At 37.2% G+C, this 17470-nt stretch overlaps 2 protein-coding genes across 2 annotated transcripts; both read right to left on the bottom strand.

The window, feature by feature from the left end:
• Positions 1-4569: 4569 nt before the first annotated feature.
• LOC149189353 (exocyst complex component EXO70A1-like) lies at positions 4570-5145 on the bottom strand. Its single transcript, XM_089410199.1, has one exon. The coding sequence runs from the start codon at positions 5143-5145 to the stop codon at positions 4570-4572; it is 576 nt and encodes a 191-aa protein (XP_089266325.1).
• Positions 5146-13796: 8651 nt separating this feature from the next.
• Positions 13797-14879, bottom strand: LOC149189354 (exocyst complex component EXO70B1-like). The gene has a single exon (XM_089410200.1). The coding sequence runs from the start codon at positions 14877-14879 to the stop codon at positions 13797-13799; it is 1083 nt and encodes a 360-aa protein (XP_089266326.1).
• Positions 14880-17470: the final 2591 nt, after the last annotated feature.

Consider the following 17470-nt stretch of genomic DNA (forward strand, 5'->3'; position numbering starts at 1 on the left):
GTTTTTTTGTTTTATATAATTTTATTGAGTCAAAATATTTATATAAATAAAACACAATAAAATAAACATTTAATAATAATTTAATCATTCCATACTTAATAATCATTTCATCATTCAATTTATATGACTAAATTAGTTATTTATAATACACAACAAATTGTTGCTAAAAACATATTACATTTTCAAGTATTGATGTTGCAATGAAGAACAAAACTCCTAAGAAAAAACACAGGCCCAGAGTACAAAACAGATAATAGAGTTCGACACAAGTAATAAAGGAAAACATACAGGGTAACTCATGCATTCAATTTATTTGTCCTTGATAGTATATGTGTATGGAATTAGGAAGATTTATTTTGTATATTCAAACATGGCAATTGATGATAATCATCAACCTTTCCTAGGTCCCCAAAAGAAGTGGGTTTAAATATAGAAGTGGCTGGAGTGGTTTTAATGTGAAACACTGAACCTTTTAGTTTGCATACTTTCACTGTGGTGTTTGTAACTGCAAACTATTTTATTATAATGCCATCTATGCAATATTCCACAGATATACACTCCTTGCTTCCTTCTAGAATTTACTTGAACTCAAGGATGATGGATTTCCATGAAATAGATTCAAGAGTTGAGCTTCCAGTTCTTTAGCAGTGTACTTAATATACATGTCAGAGTGCATTCTAGATACCAAATACTTTTTGAATCTTCCCAAGAAGGACTGACAGGCTGGTATTATCTTCGATGCGATAGAAATCATAATATCCTCCTGGAGCCGCTCATCCGACACCACCCAACATTAGTGGTTCCTAAGCACTTCTTCGAATACCAAATTGAAACGCTTGAGTCTGTCTTTCAGGGCTTGCAGTGACATCCCACTAGAAATACACAAATTCACATGAATCCCCTCATCCATCAAATAATTGAGAGCCTTCATCCAAGCCACTTGCTATTAGGTCCCTATACTACTAGTGTAACCTTATTGTTATTAGTACAACCCCCTTATTATATTGTTGTGCCCATTTAGTCCCCATATTGTTATTATTGTGCCCCATAAAAGACCACTATTGTTATTATTGTGCCCTTACATTATTATTGTTATGTCGGCTCTGAATATATTATGACCCCTTAGACTCTTATATATAGAAAGGAGGTCTTGTCATTTGTATCATCTAATAATTGTTCATTTGTGTAATGTAAATGAGGTTGCCCCCTCGAAGAGGCTGAGTTTTAAGGTGTTGATCTATCTTTTTTATCTTTTTCTGAGCTGGTTTCATAACATTTGATATCAGAGCTTTGGATTCTATGGTTTCGCTACTCCAAACAAGTCATCGTGGAATTTTCACTATAACTTTTTTTCTACGAAGTTTCAGAAGCTAAACAAAAAAACCCATTTGAGAAGCAATCGGTCTGAACATCGGATCCAAATTTAAAATCTTGTCTCACTATATTTTCGGAGATACGATCTGAGGAAGTTAAGTTTTTTGCAAGCTCTAGAATTTCATCTCAAACAGGTCATCATGGAATTTTCGCTATAATTTATTTCTACAAAGGTTCAGCCTCTGAACTTAAAACCCATTTGAACTGAAATATTGGTGAAGCTCGGGTCCAAATTTTATATCTTTTCTCGCTATAGTTTCGGAGATATAATCCGAGGAAGTTAGGGTTTTTGCAGACTCCTGAATTACATTCTAAACAGGTGACCTTGAGAAACTCGTCATAACGTTCTCTCTGAGCATCAGATTGAAATTTCGTAAGAAGTTACAGAAATATGACGGACTATAGTTTTCTGTGTATATTGTTCAGATCCTAAGGTTGAAACAGTGACACGTGGCACTTCGTAGAAGTGCGCTCTACTGAACCAGTCTATAATTAGGTCATCTGGGAGATTTGACATAACTCTTCCTTGCAGAATCCAATCTTGATCAGACTTACGGGGTTAGAAATAGAACACAGAGGGCTACTGCAGGACACCATTTCAAAACTTAGAGATATAAAAGTACATAGTTACAGTCGTTTCAAGATTGAGTTCCTAAAATCAAGAAAAGGCGATATGAGGAAGTTTGATGGCAAGGATACGATAAATTGGATACTACAAATGGAACAATATTTTGATTTACATGAGGTGCAACTATTACAAAAGGTACGTATTGCATCTTCATATTTAGAACCAGATCAATTTTTATGGTATAAAGGGCTTTTTTCTCATAAACCACTTGTTATGTGGTCAATTTTCACGGAGGAAATGATAGCACATTATGAGGATACAAAGAGCAACACCTTCTTTAGCCAATTGATAAATCTCAAACAAAAATGTTCAATGGCAGAGCACATTGAGGACTTTCAAAAATTGAATATAAGGGAAAATGATATTCCAGAGAAGCAGAGGATTGATGTCTCCATAGGGACTTTAAAGGATAACATTCAACATGAGGTTCATCTTTGGGAACCTGATTCATTGGATAAGGCATTCAGGTTGGCAAGAAAAGTGGAAAGCAAAATTATGGCAACAAGGAAGTCTACCCCTCACAACTATAAAGATGGAAATGTTGTTTCTCTTAGCCTTCCACAACCTATAAGGTTGAAACCACAACAATTGGAAGAAAAAAGAGCAAAAGGGCTTTGTTACAATTGTGATAACAAATATGTTAAAGGTCATAAGTGCGCTGAGAAGAAATTATTTTACATAGATTGTGAAAAGGAAGAAAAAAAGGATCAAGAAACATCAAAAGAAGAGGATATACACCAGGAACCAACCCTAGATAAAAAAGAAATGAATCCGACCATATCTTGTAAAGCATTGGAAAGAATTACCACTCCTCAAACTCTCAAGATAGAAGGAAATATCAAGAAGAAAAAGGTTCAAGAAGTGAAAGATCACATTGAGAAAGAAGAAATGAATCCAACCATATCTTGTAATGCATTGGCAAGAATTACCACTCCTCAAACTATTAAGATAGAAGGACGTATCAAGAAGAAAAATTTTCAAGTGAAACATCACATCGAGCATCAAGAAATGAATCCGACCATATCTTGTAATGCGTTGGAAGAAATTATCACTCCTCAAACTCTCAAGATAGAAGGACATGTCAAGAAGAAAAAGATTCAAGCAGTGAAAGATCACATCGAGCATCAACAACAAGTTATCCACCTTTTAAAGGATAACACCACTTTGGTGCAAAATCAAATGAAACAACAAGCAGATCAACATCGCAGTGAAAAAAGTTTTGATGTAGGCGATTGGGTATTTTTACAGCTACATCTCAAGCAAGCTATTTATGAGAAGGAAATGTTGGCAATACTACATGCACTTAAGAAATGGCAAACTTACCTAATGGGAAGACACTTCAAGGTAAAAATGGATCATGATAGTCTTAAATACTTTTTAGAACAAAGATTATCTTTAGAAGAATAGAAAAAATGGGTCACAAATATGTTTTGTTATGACTTTGAAATCATCTACAAAAAAGGGAAGCAAAATGTTGTTGCAGATGCACTCTCAAGAAAGGATGAGGATGTGGAAGCATTGTTTTATGCTATTTCTATTATCCAATCAGATTGGATAAACGAAGCAAGGGATGAATGGAAGAAGGACGAAGAGGCGTGGCCACTCATTCAAAAGTTGCAGAAGATCCTAGTTCAAACAATATTGCCAGAATTTGACGAGGAAGGAAAAATCATATTGGAACCTGGAGCAGTCATATAAATAAGAAACCAATAGCTACGAAATCGATCAATTTCAGAGTATCTCATCAAGTGGAAGAATTTAACTGCTAAAGATTCTACATGGGAGGACAAGAATTTTATATAGAAGTATAAGAACTACTCAAGCGCTGAGGAAAACATTTTTTGAAGGAGAGAGGCATGTTAGGTCCTTATAATACTAGTGTAACCCTTTATTGTTATTAGTACAACCCCCTTATTATATTGTTGTGCCCATGTAGTCCCCATATTGTTATTATTGTGCCCTTACATTATTATCGTTATGTCGGCTCTGATTATATTATGACCCCTTAGACTCCTATATATAGAAAGGAGGTCTTATCATTTGTATCATCCAATAATTGTTCATTTTTGTAATGTAAAGGAGGTTGCCCCCTCGAAGAGGCTGAGTTTTAAGGCATTGATCTATCTTTACTATCTTTTTGTGAGCTAGTTTCATAACACTTGCTCATAATTTTCCGCATAATGGCTCACTTTGTTTTGATTTTTCCTCAACCAGCCATACCCTAACAACCCTAGAAGCTTCGATCCTTTCACCTCCTTGAAAATGTAATGAAGATTTTTCATTAGAAACATTTATTACAGGGAAGTGACCTCGTAGAGGCTAGCTTTGAAATCAAACTTACATTGCAGAATGATGATAATCCATTCAAGTTTCATAGATAGATCTGAGGCCAGCTTATCCAAGTCTGCAAAAAAACCCTTGAGGACATGAGGCATGACCTTGGGAATATCAGAGGGCGAATTGGTGATTATACTCATGAGACACTGCTTGTAATCTGACACAGAGCTCAGATAATTCATAACATACCTTGTAAGCGGATGAATCGTGCCGCCGGCTACAGGTGTGTTTTAATAGCCCACCTGGATTGCATTTTCGAATTCCGTCAAAATCTCCCATGCCAACTGTCCAAGCCAAACGATGATGGTAGAAATTTGCTTCGTCATGCTCGCACATGATTTTTGGCAGTAAATGATGTCAAAATAGGGCATTAGCTCGGACAGAGCCTTATACATGTCGAGCACACTGAAGAGCATTTCGCTTGACATTTTTCTCTTGGTCACAGATTCCCCAAAAGACAGAAGCTTCAACATCAGACCCTTGATGACCTCGGCGAAATCGGATTCCCTGACATTATGAAGCCCTGCAAAAATCTCATCACAGAGCCATTTCTCACTCACGAACAAAATCACCACGGCAATTCTGACGGTGCATATCCAGTTCTTGATCTTAATGTCGAGAAGTCCCCACTCCATCTTTTGCACGTCACTTGTACTCAGCCACTCGATGCCAATTCTATTGAGACACCCTTCGATTATAGACTTTCTAGTCTTCCCGTAGATTCGAACGCACTCTATGTCGTACCCAACAGAAACCATACAGTTCGTGATGCTGTGGAGGTCCAGCATGGAATCAAGCAGCATCATGTCAATTTCGAAGATGTCATCGGCGTTAGAATTCCGCACCGATGGCAGTTGTCACTACTATTGTCTTCGTCTGTCCAGTCGTGTTCCGAGGAAGCGTGGCTCGAGTCACCATCATTGGGTGCCATGGTTGGCTCAATGTTGGTGGACAGAATTCGATGAAATTCTATTTTGAGGTGGGTCATCCACAATTCCCTGAGTCGTTGGGCCCGCATCACTTTGGTGGAGCTTTTTTCAGTGACGAGATTTTCCATGAAGTAATGAATTCCATCCATGGTGGCGAGATACTCATTGGATTATTTTCTGCAACTCTAGAACAACATCAAGTGTTTGGACGAGTTCGAGTCCAACCACAACATTATTGGGCCGCTTGAGGCCAATTTCCCACTAAGGTTCTCTGGAATTTGACAGTGCATAATGAAACAATGTTTGTCGAAGGTGGAGAGTTGTGTGAACATGTATCTCGTCATGTTCTCGGAGGTCATGTTTACAGTTTGATGCACCTTAGGTACTATGTTGTCTTCTTCTCTTCCTTGATCTGTTGTTGTTTCTCATATCTCCATCGATTATAACGAGTATATTATATCAACAGATTGCCTCAAATACTGCCTCTATTTTTAAGATAGAAATCATGCGTATGAACACTGTGGTTATGAGCAGTGAGTGCAAAGAGCCTCGAAAAATACAAGAGCATGGGGGAGCACAAGGGTTTGAGAGTGTGAGAGGCCATTGTTTCATTTAAAGAAGTTTAAATGCATGGATGGTGGAAGTGGTCTAACTCCAAAATTTATCCTCATTCTACATTTTGATTTAATCAAAACAAAAATGATTTGGTGTCCATGATTCTTCCATGGAATCTAAGCAATACACAGGGTAGACATTTTCAACACTGACGGAGAGATCTAGAAAGATGCTTAGTCAATATGAGAGAATTACAATCTCCTAGACGTTATCTGTTGACTTAGATTGTTGAATATGAAATTGATATGTTCGTACATGAACATCTATTGATAATTTGCATTACTAAGTGGGTACAACGACCGTCAAAGTTGGAGCTAGTTTGGCTTGAAAAGTTCCTTCATTTTAGTAAATCGTGACTCAAAATTGAATAACATTGTTTCGAGGTCGCTCAAATGGTCCTTCCCGGATTCGATTTCTATGTTATGTCCGGACTTCTCGTGGATTTGGACTTGGTATACAATATTTTATTATATTGTCAACTATAGAGTTAGAGTGGGATTGTTGTTAAAAGTAATACTCTTGATTTAGTCTAAATTGGGCTCAATTTTAATGCGAAATAGAATAATGATTTCAATAAAATGCTATTATTGCATGATCAAATACTCAAATAATCTATCAATGTCAAACCTCATGTTTTTTAAAATTCAAGTAGCTTACGCAGTAAAATCCCTTTTTTGAATGTTTATTGATGAGAGTGCTTCCACATGCATCTTGGCTATGTCAGATTCAAAATTAATAGGGCCTTCTCAGTTGGTTCCATCACCTACATTACTCGTTACTTTTGATAGCTATTTTCACCAACCCCATGGAATTATTACCACCTTCCTGATCAAGTTACGAGGGAAAAGTGGAAAATTGTTAATGTAGATGTGTAATGAGTTGATGCAAAACTTGACTAAAATTTATTGTTGGGACGTAATTGGGTTTCTGTGATGAAAGTGGTATTTTTACACTTTTCTATATCTCATCAATCCCTCATGAAGGAAAATATCATTACAGTCTATCAAATGACTTATTTTCATTCCAATACAAATGCTTCATGATATTTTATTGTCCCTTTAGTAGACTAATCCCAAAATACCTCTAAGAATCTGGGGTTGGAATGTACCCATCACTTATGAGAACATTTAAATTTTTAATCCCTATAACGTATATAAAAACAATTTATGTTGGATTTGTGTTAGTCTTTGAAAGTTATTATTTTCATATCTCTTGTTTTGAGGATCCATGGATCTTACCTTTTCCCTCTACTATATTTGAAGAAGTTCAATTTGCAGGAATGGTTTTTCCTTTATATGTAGGGGAAATTACTTAACAAGCCATTATTGATAATTCTAGAGATATAAATCCAACTCTTATCCAACTCCACCTCCTATTAAAAATTTATGTCTCCATATGTTTCCTATTTGGGTTGTTTATTCCACTATCCCAATGGATTTCCTCAACACCACTTTGCCATTTGATGAGGCACTCATTTATGTAATGGTTGGTCCCGAAAGACCATGGGAGGATTTGAACCATTGTTATTTTCCAGAGTTGCATAGGGTAGAAAATGGCGAGTTTCATTTAGTCATGTTCGAAAATGAAGATCAACCCATGAACCCTTTAGCATCACCTTCCATATATGTTGAAGGGAGCATGGAAAGTATTTCTAAAGTTATGCCAATCGACATTTCCAAAAACCTTGACATTATGAAAACATTTTTACTAGAACATATTGTTCTACTAATGAATTTTGTGTTTATAGTATACTTTTTAAAGAGTTTTGCTATGTCTTTTCTTGGTCTCATGAGGATACACCATGAATTGATCTGAGCAAAAGCATGAGATAAATGCGTACAAAAGTGTGAAGCCTATTCAACAAAAGTTTCGACCAATCAACATATAAGTGCCATGGTGATAAAGCCGAAAGTAGAAAAACTTCTCAAGGAAAGGTTTATCTACCTAATTCCCCTAACTGAATGAGTTTCAAATCTCATTCTAGTCAATAAAAAGAAAGGAATCATTAGTGTATGCATGGATATTCCTTATCTAAACAAGGATTTCCCTAAAGAAAACTTCCCCACACAATTTAATGATTAGATTATTGACGATTGTCACTGGAAGTGAGATATTCTTGTTTATGGATTGATTTTTTGGGTATAATTAGATAGAAATTTGTCTAGAGGTTCAACATAAAATATCCTCTATATTCCCTTGGCGCATGTTTGAATATTGTAACATGCCTTTTGGCCTAAAAAATGCTGGATCCACTTTTTGGTGGGCCACGTCCTATGCCTTTCAAAGAATCAAGGAAATTTTGCAAGCTTATCTCGATGACCTTGTTGATTGTTCTCATAAGAGAATAGATCATCCTGTTCACCTCTATCAAAATTTTGACCAATATCATTACTATAAAATCTGTTGGAACCCACATAAATGTATATTTTGTCTGACTTCTATTTATATTTTAGGTTTCATCATTTCAAATAAGGGGATCATGGTATATCCACTCAAGGTTAAGGAAATAGTGTAGTTGCCTCCCCCATCCAATATCCATCAACTTTAGAGTATACAAGGAAAATCCAACTTCTTGTGATGATTCATTGTAAATTATGCAGTGTTTACGAAGGGATTTATGTATTTCTTGGAAAAATGTGTCATATTTATATGGGGTGATTATGTTCAATGATCATTCCATTCTTTGAAAAAAGACATTGACATATGTTCCACTACTTATTCCTCTTGACTACAACATAGATTTCCTTATATATCTAGCACTGGTATAATATACCATTAGTATGGTTCTAGTTCAAGAATATGATCAACTTAAAGTGCATGCCATCTATTACATTAGTTTTGGATTAATGCGTTCTTAACTAAATTACTTTCACGTGGAAAAATTAGCATTGGTTGCAGTACTTGTCATCTAGTGACGTCAACATTATATTTTACTAAAGAAACCCATTGTAATCATTGATGTTAATCTATTTCAATACAATTAACCAAAAAAGTGGTAGGGTGGAGGTTTAATAAATGGATTGTAATTTTACAAGAATTTGATCTCCATTTCATGTTAACAAAATTGAAAAACAACTCTATTCATAGAATTGATGTTGGAGTTACCCTCAGAAAATGAGACAAATTTTGACAAGAATTTTTGTAGGTTTTAACCTTGTACATAAATTACCTGCTAATGAATTCTTAAAAAAAAATAGAAAAACATACAATGGCGAGAAACACAAAACAAATACGTAGATATTTTCCCCTAGATCCCAAAAATGAGACTACTAGATTGATTTTTCATTATGTTGATTTCATTGTTACAATACATATATATACATGTCGAAGCATTCATAAACCCCAATCCATTAACCCTCGATATAATTGTAGTTCCCTTGACTAGATCTACAAAATACCATGGGCATAAAACCATCATGCCTAGAACCATGTGTGAAACCCATGCACAAAACCATATGTATGTCCGCCCACCTAATATAGGGTGCAAAAAAAATTTGATGGATCACCTCTGTCCCCAATTGGGCTGCATAATGCAACTTTCTTCTCTTAGTGAAACTTCAAATGAGGAAGTCTAATGGCAGATATATTGGAGAAAATAAAGTTGCACTATTAACATAGTAATAGTGAATAAAGGGCAACAAACACAAGCCAAAAGAAAACCATGAGAAACTGAACTGAAGATTCATGATTCAGAACTGGATCCAACATACTATGGGATCTGTGTATATGATGGTCACTTGGAGAAATTGAGCTAACACTTTGACTAGTAAAAATTCTACAGATTAACGTAGTTCTTAAGAATGTTATTTTATTCCCCGCCTAAGCCTTGCCTAATCCCTTCCCCCTACCTAATCACTTACTTAGAATCAGTAAATGACCTAGTAGTAAAAGCAAAGGCTACAAACATCCTGGAAGAAAACTGCATTCCCCCTAGTCCTCCGTGATTTGATGAAATTGTATCAAGAAAATAAAAAATATATCTAGTGAATTGTAAAAACCAGAGTGGGCATGGAAGTGGGCCTTTCATGGTTGAAACTAGACAAACAACCAAGAACAAAATCTATGTAACTTTATGGCACCTAGCAATTAACCATAATGTATCCATAATTATACATTGAAAAGACTATAAAAAAAGAAACAATTTCTTGTGTACATAATAAAAATGTGTGCGTGAGACAATAAATAGAAGCATGCATACAACACACTAGATCTAGAATCAAGTGCTTTACATAGACAAGTACAAGATTACTAAAAAGTTCTAAATTCCCTACTATTATAAAGAAAATGGGCAAGCTGAAGTGAAAAATAAGACTTTCCTCACCATCCTTAAGTATACAAGTATTGCTTTCTTTTTCAGTGTGAATCAAATGATCAGTCGATTTTTGGGTTGGAGCAAAGCAAAAGTGGAAGGGCTCCGGTCACTACTAATTGATTTTGAGAATTCACAAACAGAGTGAAGAACTTCATTCATGTGAAAAGAGAGCGCAGATGATAGAACTTCATTGATAACAACGATATCCAATATGCACTTTCAGAATTGTACTATATTATATAACAAGAGAAACTTACACATATCACGACTCTGCATTGATGCTAAACAAAATTAAATGTGTTCACAAGAATATTAGCAAGAAACATGTATATATGATGTGATTTGTGTTTAATTGTGAAAAATCTCCTTAACCAATGTCAAATATATTCATATTCACCCTATTCTGCCCTTTATGTGTTTCAATTAGCTGAACAAATGTCGTATGCTTGAAACAAATTGCATATCTTTTAAACCTATGAGTGTGCTTTTAGTCTTCCCACTTGTATTACTATTATCTGATGTTACTCCTCTAAAAATAGCCATGATGATCAAGACGCCCACTCGTATATGCCTTAGCCAGTAGCCAGAAGCCTGTAACCAGTCACCTTCAACCTTCAACCTCCAACCTTTAGCCAGCCAAGCCCAAGCCCACCAAGCGTCGACTAGCACAGGGATAATAAGCCAGATAAGAATTAAATCAACTGTTGAACCAATTGCTCCATATGATGCCTTTGCCTACATTACTTATGCTGACATGATTACAGTAATGGAAGTAATACTATCATTAACCTTTGTATCTGATGTGCTATGTCAAATTTTCTATATAATAGGTTGTCGCAAGTAGAAGGGGAACCAACGTAGAGGCATGGACAAGGTGAGGCTCTGCGACTGGAGGTTCTTGAACTAATGAATCCACATTTGATTTCATAGAACCAGATATGATTCTTGCTTTTGGCTGAGTGGATATGCTAAAGCCAAGTGCGGCATCTGGTGAGGTTTATATATGTTGCATAGTGTTATATATGTGTTGCTAGATATAGCGACTGTCCATAAAGGAAGTGTCGTTGAACCTATCCAAACTTCATTTGGCCCAAACCTAGAGTTTCATGCGACACCTTTCTTTCTTCCATCTGAAACTTATTTATCTATACTGAAACCTGACTAAATCCAAAAGTGGGTTACCTGTCGAGGAATAGGGGTTTAGTCTGAGGGAGCTCAGAGCTAATATGTTGGGTGGAATTGAGTAATTTAAGGCTTTTTCGCATGAGGAAAGGGCCAAGACTTCCAGAGAGAAAGTCGTGCAACCACTCACGACGAGATGTTGGAGTGTCCTTGAGGTATCCTTCCTCCTGCTCCTTGAGCCAACCTTATTCGCTGCCTGAGCCTGTTTTACCTTCCCGAGCTTTGAAGCTACCTAAGCCTCCATGGTTTTTCAATCTGTATATGCACGAGGGTAAAATGAAAGGTCGAAGAACAAACCTCGAACTCGACAAAAAAACCCAAAATTTCCATCTGAAGATAATTGTGTAGCAGTTCAAGATCTTACGCCACCGAACAACATCATGCATGCATCCACCACCACCTGTAATGCAACTACAATTCCACTGCAGTAACATGCGACCACATGCTTTAACTTGCAAACCACATTAAAGACTTTAGTTTGGCAAAATAAAAATCCATAGAATTTAATAATTTCAAACTAATGTTAACATTAGTTCAGGACTTCGAAATATTTCTAAATATGAAGAGTACAATTACAAAACAACATATAGTTCAGCCTCTTCTGCCTCAGGAAGAGGCCAAATAAGACATTGAAATCTAATGCGAAAAGGATTAATCATACAACAATTAAATACGAGGAAAAAACATTCACATAAGTCAATAATAACTAATGTAAAGAGCATCATTCTTATTACTATAGTCCCATGCTAGATGATAGGGACTAATAAATTCTTCCTCGAATTACTTATGATCTCACTCCTATGAAAAACATGCTCAGATAATTATCGTTGACTTGGTCTTTTAAGAATAAATATTTTCCTCGTGCCTTTTTTAATATGATTTTTATTTGGCTCTCCTTTGTTTGTGTCTATTGTGCACTGACCGTTTGTGTCTGTTGTCCACTGACCTTGGCTCATGACAGTGTAGACAAGAAACCCAAGAAACTCACGGCTGTGGCGGCAGCAAGAGCTGTGACTCTCTGCAATGGGATGACTTGCTCACATAGTGTGGATCTTATCAATGATCACAGTTCAATCGTCTTACGACAATAATGGTAGGGCTATGGCCCTTTTCCTCATACACCCCCTCCCCCCCCCTCCACCCCCCCCCCCCAAAAAAAAAAAATTAACTTTTCAGGCAGACGAAAATTGCATATTCTTGGAGACTTTAGCTCTTCCCTTTTTGAAACCTCACTCCAATATCAATTTGTTGGAAAGGTAGAGGAGGGAAGGCACCAAATTGACACAGAACAACACAATTTGTGGCTCTCTTCAATTGATAAACCAAACTTGATGATTACAATGAACCCAGTGAGGGGTATTTAACATTTTTATTCTAGTAACTTGCCCAAATAATTTCACATGAATTTGAATTTTCCCAAAATATGACTTAACTTAGGCTCACTCGACTTGAATCAATTATCTAACTCTTAAAAATTAGCAAACTCGACTTGACTCAGTTAGCTAACTCTCCAAAATTAGCCAACTCTTGCATGTGCGAGTAATTACAATTCCAAAATTTGCCAACTCTTGCATGCGAGAGTAATTACAATTTTCAATAAAGATGGATCTAGATTGGTTTAATTATTAATAAGTATAATTAATAATTATTTTATTTTAATTTATTTTTATGCAATTTCACTAAGTCAAAAAATATTTTAATTACAAATTATAAAAATATAGTTTAGTTTAGTTTAGTTTAGTTTTTTTTTTTTTTATTATATATATATATATATATATAATTTTATTGAGTCAAAATATTTACATAACTAGACATGACATCACAACATATTTTCCATATTAAACAAAAAAAAAGCCTCTCAACATAATAAAATAAATAACTTGATGTTTAATAATAATTTAATCATACTTAATAGTGGTTTCATCATTCATAATAATTTAATCGTACTTAATAGTGATTTCATCATTCAATTTATATGACTAAATTGGTTATTTATAATAAACAACAAATTGCAACTAAAAACATATTACATTCTCAAGTATTGAGGATACAACAAAGAAAAAAACTCCTAAAAAAACACAGCCTAGAGTACCAAACAGATAATAGAGTTTGACACAAGTAATAAAGGAAAAAATACAAGGTAACTCTTGCATTCAGTTTCTTTGTCCTTGATAGTATATGTGTATGGAATTAGGAAGATTTATTTTGTATATTAAAACATGGCAAATGATGACCATCATCAACCTTTCCCAAGTTCCCAAAAGAAGTGTGTTTAAATATAGAAGTGGGTGGAGTGGTTTAATGTGAAATATTGAACCTTTTAGTCTGCATACTTTTGTTGTGGTGTTTGTAATTGAAAATTATTTTATTGTAATGGCATATATGCAATATTCCACAGAAATATACTCCTTCCTTCCTTCTAGAATTTCCTTGAACTCAGGGATAATGGATTGCCATGAAATAGATTCAAGAGGTGAGCTTCCAGGTCTTCAGTTGTGTACTTAATATACATGTCAGAGTGCCTTCTAGATACCAAATACTTTCTGAATCTTCCCGAGAAGGACCGATAGGCTGGTATTATCTTTGCTGTGATCGAAATCATAATCTCCTCCCGGAGTTGCGCATCTGACACCATCCAACCTGAATGGTTCCTGAGAACTTCTTTGAATACAAAATTGAAACGCTTGAGTCTGTCTTTCAGGGCTTGCAGTGACATCCCACTGGAAATACACAAACTCACATGAATCCCCTCATCTATCAAATAATCAAGAGCCTTCATCCAAGCCACTTGCTCATAATTTTCCGCATAATGTCTCACTTCGTTATGATTTTTCCTCAACCAGCCATACCCTAACAGCCCTAGAAGCTTTGATCCTTTCACCTTCTTGACAATGTAATGAAGATTGTTAATTAGAAACAAGTATGACAGGGAAATGTCCTCGTAGAGGCTAGCTTTGAAATCCAACTTGCATTGCAAAATGATGATAATCCATCCCATTTTCATAGACAGATCAGAGGCCGCCCTATTGAAGTATCCAAACAAGCCCTTGAGGCCATGAAGCACAACCTTGGGAATATCAAAGGGTGAATTGGCGATTATTCTCATGAGAGGCTCCTTGTAATCTGACACACAACTAAGATAATTCATAGCATACCATGTAAGCAGATGAATCACGCCCCCAGCTACTAATGTGTTTGAATAGTCCACATTGATTGCCTTTGTGAATTCTGTCAAAATCTTCCATGCCGACTGTCCGAGCCAAAGGACAATGGTAGAAAGTTGCGTCCTCAAGCCCGCACACGATTTCTGGCAGTAAACGATGTCGAAATCGGGCATTAGCTCAGACAGAGCCTTATACATGTCGAGCGCCCTGAAGAACCTTTCGCTCGAATTTTTTGTCTTCGCCACAGATTCTCCAAATTCCAAAAGCTTCGTCATTAGGCCCTTGATGACCTCGGTGAAAGATGAATCCGACGTTACGAAGCCCTGCAAAAACCTCATCATAGATCCATTTCTTGTTCGCGAACAAAATTCTGACTACTATTCTAACAGCGGGTATCCAGTTCTTGATCTTAATGTCAAGAAGTCCCCACTCCATCTTTAGCACGCCGCTCTTCATGGAAAGGCGGAGGAGGCAAAGAAAAATAATTCACACATAAACACGAGTTGCTGCTCTTCTATTGATCACACAAAACATGATAATTACAATGAACCGAGTGAAGGGTATTTAAACCTTTTCCAACTAGCTACTTGCCTAAAATATCTTGACATGCAACCACACACTCAAAGTCATCTATCACTTAACTCGACTTGACTCAACACTCAAACACTCAACCACTAAATCACTCAGTTAACTGACTCTCTATGTTTAGCCAACTCCACATGCAGGATTAATTATCTTATTTTAACACTCCCTGTTACACAGTAATTTGTCACCATTGGTCACCGTCCCTGTTACCCCTTTCCCGCACTTTGGAGGACTCATTCTGGGACCTGTGAGAAGTGACATGGCTTGAAAACACTTGCATTATGTTCCCCTAAGTATGGACTTCATATGCCTTGAAGACATCTCCTGCAGATTATCCTTAAAAAGTCCCCTTTTTCCATTAGCGCGGATCCACAGTGTATCACCCACGCCAATGGGGGAAATTCTCCAAAGAGGGCGCACCCATTGGCGCTCTGTCTCAGAGTCTTACCCACGCCAACCAAGTTTGGAAAAGTTTTTTAAGAAACGCACGCCCGAGAGTTTTTTCCTTTCGACTCATGAGGCTTTTCAAGGATAATGCCAATCTCATGGATGTCGAGATTCATCGTATCTCTATCCATAATAGCTTTTCGAGGATAATGCTTATCCCATGGATTTCTGGATTCATTGTATCTCTTCCTCCTCCTCCACATATAAAAGCTTGTTCTGGTGCATTTGACAAGTGAGTTTTTGAGCATAGGGAGAATGATACTGTCAGAAGTATGAGAGATTGTTGTTGAGTCTTCTTTGCATTCATAATCAAAGAGAGAGAGAGGCTTGTTCCTGATTCTGACAAGCTTTGCAAGACAGATGTAGCTGATCACCCAGCCAAAGGAGGATTTGACATCAGAACTTCGGTTGTATACTCCTTTGTTGATTATCAATAATAGATGACTATCATTATGGTTCCATTCTTGCTGTTCATTATGATGATGATTGAATTATATCTTTTTTGACCGATATATAATTGCATCTATTGGATTTTATGCTTGTATTCGTGTCGTTCTTTGCATGTGTAGGTGTCCATTCATGGAGATCATGAGGATCGTGATCGGCTAGAGCAAAGGAACGGGAGTGTCAACTCTTCTACAACACTAGCGTTGGAATCCAAGTAGGTTCTCGTAATCCACCTTTAATTTGCAATTAGGAACCTGCATGATAGCATTGTTTGATTGTTGCTAGACCCATTTCGGGCTAGTGAGATCGCCTTTGTCCGCAGAGGGGATTTACCTCTCCAACCATACCGTATAATTGGGGACACACTATATCGCCACGGCGCTGACTCTATTCTCCGCCGATGTCTAACTCTCGAGGAAGCTGAGCGTGTCTTGAATGACTGCCACTCTAGCGCCTGTGGTGGTCACATGTCCGGATATGCCACTGCCCAAAAAATCCTTCGTGCTGGCTACTTTTCGCCCTCTATCTTTAAGGATTGCATTCTTGTCGTCCGCTCTTGTCATGAGTGCCAGATATACCAGCGGAAGATGCGAGCGCCTCCCGCTCCATTGGCACCCTGTTGTCACTGTCGGCCCTTTTGCAAAATGGGGCATTGATTATACGACCTGTAACCCTCACTCGGCTGGGGGGCATGGGTTTATTATCGTTGTCGTCGACTACTTCACTAAATGGGCCGAGGCGATGCCTACATTAACTGAAGACAGTCACACAGCGGCGCAATTCTTGTTCAACCATGTTATCTCGCGATTTTGCGTCCCTCAAGCCATCGTCACTGATCACGAGAAGCATTTCCATAATCATATGATGACGGAACTAACAACCCAGCTGGGCTTACAGCACGATAGTTCGACTCCATACTATCCTCAGGCCAATGGCCAAGTTGAAGCTATCAACAAGATTTTGGTTACAATGCTTCAGCGTACCGTTGGCATGCATAAGTCTAACTGGCACTTGATGTTGTTCCCTGCCTTGTGGGCCTACCAAACCTCCATGAAGGATGCCACCGGTTTCACTCCATTTCAACTAGTTTATGGACTGGAGGCTACCCTTCCAATCGAGTGCGAAATCCCTTCATTAAAATTGGTCGTCGAGCTACTTCCCAACACTACTCCGTTAGAAGAACACCTTCTTTACCTGGAACGGCTAGATGAAACCCGTCGCCTAGCCTCTTTAGCCATTGAAGCACAAAAGAGGCGAGTCAAGACTCACTTCGATCAGACTGTCCATCCACATTCTTTTGTTGAGGGAGATTTAGTCCTGCTATATGATCAAGCAAACGATAAGCTGGGAGCAGGAAAACTTGAGCCTATGTGACTAGGCTCTTACATTGTCAAGAAAGTTTTGCAAAAAGGGGCCTACGAGCTAATTGAATATGAAGGGAACCCTCTCG

This window comes from Pinus tabuliformis, chromosome 3_1 (assembly GCF_031772625.1).
Source record: "Pinus tabuliformis cultivar Carrire ecotype Pingquan chromosome 3_1, CPIR1, whole genome shotgun sequence".
NCBI lineage: Eukaryota > Viridiplantae > Streptophyta > Pinopsida > Pinales > Pinaceae > Pinus > Pinus tabuliformis.